The 7,172-nt window shown below is 45.2% G+C and overlaps 1 protein-coding gene across 1 annotated transcript; it reads left to right on the top strand.

The window, feature by feature from the left end:
- The first annotated feature begins 5,200 nt into the window (after positions 1-5,200).
- LOC144528959 (C-X-C motif chemokine 9-like) lies at positions 5,201-6,820 on the top strand. Its single transcript, XM_078267863.1, has 4 exons — positions 5,201-5,351; positions 5,532-5,646; positions 5,758-5,850; positions 6,350-6,820. The coding sequence occupies exons 1-4, from the start codon at positions 5,279-5,281 to the stop codon at positions 6,408-6,410; spliced, it is 342 nt and encodes a 113-aa protein (XP_078123989.1). The 5' UTR covers positions 5,201-5,278; the 3' UTR covers positions 6,411-6,820.
- The last annotated feature ends 352 nt before the right edge of the window (positions 6,821-7,172 follow it).

A 7,172-nucleotide genomic window follows, 5' to 3' on the forward strand; every position in this document is an offset into this window, starting at 1 on the left:
ATTGTCTTCACTTTTTAAACCCTGAAGCTTTGTCCATTATTTTTACAGTCTATGATCCTGACGCCTCTTTCAGACTAACTGCTCTTACTCCAGCTTCATGCAATCTTTAATTAAGTTATTGTTTAAAAAAAAGAAAGTAAATTGTGTTCCTGGACTTAATCCATATTTTAAGATCAATGAGCCCTTTAAACCCTTTTTGATTTTAAATTGGGCATCAGCGTCAGACCGAGGTAGAGATGGAGTGACCCTGCCCGGCTGAGCGCCGCTACGTTGGAGTTTAACCCGGTGGACGAGAGGGTCGCCTCCCTACGCCTGCAGGTTGTGGGGAGGAAAACTCTGACTGTTGTTTGTGCATATGCACCAAACAAGAGTTCGGAGTATTCGGCCTTCTTGGAGACCTTGAGTGGAGTCCTGCATGGGGCTCCAGTTGGGGACTCCATAGTTCTGCTGGGGGACTTCAACGCGCACGTGGAGACACATGGAGAGGCGTGACTGGGAGGAACGGCCTCCCTGATCTAAACCAGAGTGGTTGTTTGTTGTTGGACTTCTGTGCTAGTCATGGATTGTCTATAACGAACACCATGTTCGAACATAGGGATGCTCATAAGTGTACTTGGTACCAGAGCACCTTAGGCCAAAGGTCAATGATCGATTTTATAATCGTTTCATCTGATCTGAGGCCGTATGTTTTGGACACTCGGGTGAAGAGAGGGGCGGAGCTGTCAACCGATCAAAATCTGGTGGTGAGTTGGGTCAAGGGGTGGGGGAAGACTCTGGACAGACCTGGTAAGCCCAAACGGGTAGTGCGCGTAAATTGGGAACGTCTGGAGGAGGCCCCTGTCCGACAGACTTTCAACTCACACCTCCGGCGGAGCTTTTCGTGCATCCCTGTGGAGGCTGGGGGCATTGAACCTGAGTGGACAATGTTCAAAGTTTCCATTGCTGAAGCTGCGGTGAGGAGCTGTGGTCTTAGGGTCTTAGGTGCCTCAAGGGGCGGTAACCCACGAACACCGTGGTGGACACCGGTGGTCAGGGAAGCCGTCCGACTGAAGAAGGAGTCTGTCCGGGATATGTTATCCCAGAGGACTCCGGAGGCAGTTGCAATGTACCGAAGGGCTCGAAGGGCTGCAGCCTCTACCGTGAAAGAGGAAAAGCAGCGGGTGTGGGAGAAGTTCGAGAAGACATGGAGAAGGACTTTCGGTCGGCACCAAGGTGCTTCTGGAAAACCGCTCGCCACCTCAGGAGGGGGGAAGCGGGAACCATCCAAGCTGTGTACAGTAAGGATGGGACGCTGTTGACCTCAACTGAGGAGGTAATAGGGCGGTGGAAGGAGCACTTTGAGGAACTCCTAAATCCGACTAATACGCCCTCTATGGTAGAGGCAGAGCTGGAGGATGATGGGGGGGGATTGTCGTCAATTTCCTGGTGGAGGTTGCTGAGGTAGTTAAACAACTCCACAGTGGCAAAGCCCCAGGAATTGATGAGATCCGTCCAGAAATGCTTAAGGCTCTGGGTGTGGAGGGGTTGTCTTGGTTGACATGCCTCTTCAACATTGCGTGGAAGTCTGGGACGGTGCCTAAGGAGTGGCAGACCGGGGTGGTGGTTCCCCTTTTTAAAAAGGGGGACCAGAGGGTGTGTGCCAATTACAGGGGTATCACACTTCTCAGCCTCCCCAGTAAAGTCTACTCCAAGGTGCTGGAAAGGAGGGTTTGGTCGATAGTCGAACCTCAGGTTGAAGAGGAACAATGCGGATTCCGTCCTGGTCGTGGAACAACGAACCAGATCATTACTCTCGCAAGGATCCTGGAGGGAGCCTGGGAGTATGCCCAACCGGTCTACATGTGTTTTGTGGATCTGGAGAAGGCATATGACCGGGTGCCCCGGGAGATACTGTGGGAGGTGCTGCGGGAGCACGGGGTGAGGGGGTCCCTTCTCAGCCCGCCATCCAATCTCTGTACGACCAAAGCGAGAGCTGTGTCCGGGTTCTCGGCAGTAAGTCGGACTCGTTTCAGGTGAGAGTTGGCCTCCGCTAGGGCTGCACTTTGTCACCAATCCTGTTTGTAGTATTTATGGACAGGATATCGAGGCGTAGTCGGGGTGGAGAGGGGTTGCAGTTAGGTGGGCTGGGGATCTCATCGCTGCTTTTTGCAGATGATGTGGTCCTGATGGCATCATCGGCCGGTGACCTTCAGCACTCACTGGATCGGTTCGCAGCAGAGTGTGAAGCGGCTGGGATGAGGATCAGCACCTCTAAATCTGAGGCCATGGTTCTCAGCAGGAAACCGATGGAGTGCCTTCTCCAGGTAGGGAATGAGGCCTTACCCCAAGTGAAGGAGTTCAAGTACCTTGGGGTCTTGTTCGCGAGTGAGGGGACAATGGAGCGGGAGATTGGTCGGAGAATCGGCACAGCGGGTGCGGTATTACATTCAATTTATCGCACCGTTGTGACGAAAAGAGAGCTGAGCCAGAAGGCAAAGCTCTCAATCTACCGGTCAGTTTTTGTTCCTACCCTCACCTATGGTCATGAAGGCTGGGTCATGACCGAAAGAACAAGATCCAGGGTACAAGCGGCCGAAATGGGTTTCCTCAGGAGGGTAGCTGGCGTCTCCCTTAGAGATAGGGTGAGAAGCTCAGTTATCCGTGAGGAGCTCAGAGTAGAGCCGCTGCTCCTTCGCGTCAAAAGGAGCCAGTTGAGGTGGTTCGGGCATCTGGTAAGGATGCCCCCTGGGCGCCTCCCTAGGGAGGTGTTCCAGGCACGTCCAGCTGGGAGGAGGCCCCGGGGAAGACGCTTCGGGATCCCCCAGTTGGAGCTGGTTAATGTGGCTCGGGAAAGGGAAGTTTGGGGTCCCCTGCTGGAGCTGCTACCCCCGCGACCCGACCCCGGATAAGCGGACGAAGATGGATGGATCAGCGTCAGTTCTGGCAGGCCAAGTAGTCAAGACGCTGCTAACCGCAATTGGCCAACAACACTGTCGCATCAGCTGATCTGCATCAGCTGATCTGCATCAGCTGATCTGCATCAGCTGATCTGCATCAGCGCATCAGCTGGTCAACTCCCCTCGCTGCTAAATGGCTACACTCAAACAGGGCGCCCTACGTAAGGCTGCTTTAGTTTGCTCTAACTGCTTGCTGCTCGCATCTATGCTACCCACCTCCTCCCCCGCTCCCCCTTGTCGTGTATCACGTAGCATTTGCTTCTATGTCATCGTTGCCGCTCTGTTCATATGGGGGAATAGTTTAGCTCTCCCAGTCTTAAACTGTGTGAGCGTCCCCTAATGCTGCTGCTGTCCTCTGAACTCCTCTGAACAGAGCCCTACCGCCAAATTTAATTTGTAATTTATTCAATAAAATTTCCTAAAGCATTTTTATTTTCTGTGTTGTTCTTGACTTTAATGGACCTGACAGAACTAAATTAAAACAACAAATGATTTCCAGATCAACAGATTTCATGACATTTTACCAGAATAGCTTATTCATCACCATCAGTGTATAAGTTTCTTTTTATTATTATTAAATAAACAATGAATTGAACAGACCTTTTTAGACGTGGTTTTTTGAGAATCTCTCAAAAAAGGTCTAATGGAACTTTTCTGGATTTATACATACAATACAATACATGTATATTCTTCTATCTGTACGATAAAAATGAAGCTAGGGCTCAGAGGGGATTAGCTTAGCTAAGCATAAAAACTTTAAGCAGGGGGAAAAGCCAGCCTGCCAGCCTGCCCCCCCACACACACTTTTCAAAATCCCATTTGTGTCCCCCCAACTTTCAAATTCGTTTGATACTTTATTAAGCCTATAAGTCTGGGTGATTGGCCCCTATTTTAAACAATAAAGAAAATAAGAAATCTTTTTCTTATGGTCTCTTATAGTTATGTACTATTCTTTCTGGCATCATTTATTATTATGGTCAACTTAATTATTTCCTGGATTTTGTATAACCACAATCCCTAGAAATGTATGTAGAAATGGGATTCAAAAGAAAACGTTTTTTCTGGCGGAGGACCCCCCCCCCAGACCCCCTGTTTTTTTTTTTTCTTTATGTTTGTCTTTTTACTTGGGTATTGTTACATTTTTATGTAAGTCTTTATGCATGTCATTGCATTTTGGTAGCTTTTGGTTTCCTTTCAAACATGAACAAACGTAAAAAAAAGAAAGTTTTTTAGAAATTATCTTTTATCACCTCAGGTGTGCTAAGTGATGAATAAACTGTTTGCAATTTAAACAATTGTGTGGAAGCTTAGATTTCTTCTTTATTTAATGTACAGTACTTGCATGTAGCACCTTCTTATCTTGAAATGTATTCAGGTTGCAAAAAGCTGAAATACAGATCAAGCAATCCCTGAGTGACAGATGTTTATCTATTAGAAAATGTATCTACAGTGTGGTGTGTGGGAAAGTGAACTCTTCACACGCTGTCAGTTGTTATACTTGTCATACTTGCCCCAGCATGTACACGCTATACACAAACACACTAAATTTTAAATCCTGGAAAGAAGAGGTGACTACAGTTTTTACTACAGTGAGTGAGTGTGTTCCATAGAACTGGTGCAGGTCTTCTGTGTGCTGGCCTTCTCCTATCCAGCACACCCCGTTTTCCCCACCATGATGACTTATTGTGTCATCATGTTTCTGTGATTGCCAGTAACTGCTGACACGCACAAAGAATGTTAAACTTAACTTCATATGCAGTATTCATTATTCAGAACAGAAATAAACTAATAAAGCCTAATCATAATAACAGATGTGATTTTTTTTTTATCTACATAAGCGGAGTAAAGAAATGCTGGAGGCTCATTTTATACAGTAAGTTTAGCTGTTAATCAGAATTGAAAAACCAAAGTCAAGTTGAGCTATTAAAGCAAACCTCCCACCTTGTCTGGTTTGATAACACCTTCATTTAAGTTTCACTTCATGTCAGAAAAACATTTACCAAAGTCAACATGATGCAATTATACTCTGACAGACAACACAGTTTAGAGTTTGGTTTGCCTGGACATGCCCTGGAAAAGTGTGCCTCTGTGTTCATAATCATTTTCTCTTTCCCTTTCCCCACGTTGTCTGTGAAAGGAGTGCTGAGCACATTCCAGTGTCTCCAGAGTGAGTGTGGAAATTCCAGAGCATGCTTCAGCTTTGGCCTGACGGGAAAAAGCATGGACTCTGGGAAAACCCACTCCGCGCTGCTCTATAAAAGGAAGGGAAGAAGTCTCGCAGCAGCACTTCAACCTGCTCTCCTCCGAAGGATCTCTGGACTTGCTTGTCTCTCCGCAGAAAAATGGCCTTGTCACAGAAACGCTGCACTCTCCTGCTGGTTGTCGTAGCTGCAGTTTGTATTCAGCTCTATCAAGGTGAGTCAAAGCAACATTTATAACGGTTGAAGTGGAATTTTACAGTATGGTGATACACCAACATTTCAAAATGCTGTAAAAGAGACTGGACTACTCTCATTCTAACTATGTGTTTAAACTGTGTGACTAGTTCATGTGGTTGCACACCTAACTGCTTTTTAAAAAAACTTTTCCCTGCAGCTCAAGTTTCTATTGGACGCTGCTCATGTCTCAACACAATCAAGTTCATCAGAGGCAATATGTCAGATTTCCAAGTCCTTGAAAGGCATCCTGGATGTGATAACACTGAATTGATGTAAGTTGAAATTTTAAATGTTGAATACCTGCAGCTTTATTTCATTTAGAATCTCATCAGCGTTGTGTTGATTTTGATCCAACATTGGATTTCTTGTTTTGTATTTTTTAGTGTAACCATGAACAATGCAGACAACTCCACCGAGAAAATCTGTATGAACACTGAGGGGAAGATGGCCAAAGCTTTTTTGAAATGCTGGGAAAGGTAAGTTACAGCATGCAAATAATCCACACAGTCACTGCTTAGCTGTCACACAGTAACATCACTTCAACTCGACTGACCTCGGATAGATTTTTGTTTTAAATCTGACTTTTGAAAGTAGTTGGCGTCGACAGTTCTTTACTTTATACCATCTGAGCTTACATCTGCACACACATTCAAGCCTTTTTCAAAAAGGCATCTGAGCTGCACTTAACTGGCTGAATCCTCCACTGCTTTCATTAAAGTCGGGGCAGAAAATGACACCACAAAAATTCTTCATTTGGCCCCATATTTAGTAAAGCCAAAACCTGGCCTAGAGATAACCAGTTTACTCTAAAAAAAAAAAAAAACAGTCAATGAGACAGAAAACTTTCTCCAAATAAGAAGAGTTTTATTACAAAACGTTGGCTCAAATATTAACATGTGACTCGTTGCACATACCTCCAGATGTTTTCTATTAGTCCTTTGGCCTAATCCCAGTTTTCTTCCTCACTCTTTTCAGGATAAACAAAGACGAGAGCCGTAAAATGGAGTGCATTGACAGGAAAAGAAAGGCAGAGTGAAAGTACAAGAGGGGGGGAGGCCGGAAAGTTATCCGGACTGGAGTCCCAGAGGTCACATGAAGACTGAGAATGCTGAAAGCAGAGCTTTCACTGAACTCCTGCGCTGGAGAGGATTGGGAAATGACAGCGAGAGGGCTGGGAGGGGGGGTGATTAACAGATGGGAGGCAGGAAGGGGAGAGAATGGAGTAAAAAAGAGAAGATATGGAAGTTAAGGGATAGATAATGTAAAACTGTACAATACTTTTGCAGCAAGTCTGTGTAAGAAGGTCACTTTTGAAATGCACACACCTTTATTGTTTTGCTTGACGTGTCTTTTATTTATGCAGATTATTTATTTAAAAGTTTTTATTTCTGTATTTTTTATTTTTACAAATGTCTGATCAAGCAAATAAAGCAGATTTTGATACAACTCTGTGAATTCTTTTTGTTTTTATTCCAGTTTTCTGGCAAAAAAAAACAAACAGATGTGAAATCATTGGTAAGAAAATAACCTATTGGAATCCTGTGGAGTTTTTAACTGCTACTTCTTACAGCTCATAATAAAACCTGTGGCTTACCACCAGCATTTCTGCAACTGCGCAATCACACAGCATCACAACAAAAACAGCCATTATTCTGCAGCGAAGACACAGCTGGCACTCAGGGACAGCAAAGTGACTTTGTTGCAGGGAGTGACAAATTAATTGTTATCATAGAAAACCGCTCTCTCCTCGGGGAGAAAAGGGCTTTGCATGATAACAATTAAATGATGCCCGTAAGAA

Source organism: Sander vitreus, chromosome 2, assembly GCF_031162955.1.
Source record: "Sander vitreus isolate 19-12246 chromosome 2, sanVit1, whole genome shotgun sequence".
NCBI classification, from domain to species: Eukaryota; Metazoa; Chordata; class Actinopteri; order Perciformes; family Percidae; genus Sander; species Sander vitreus.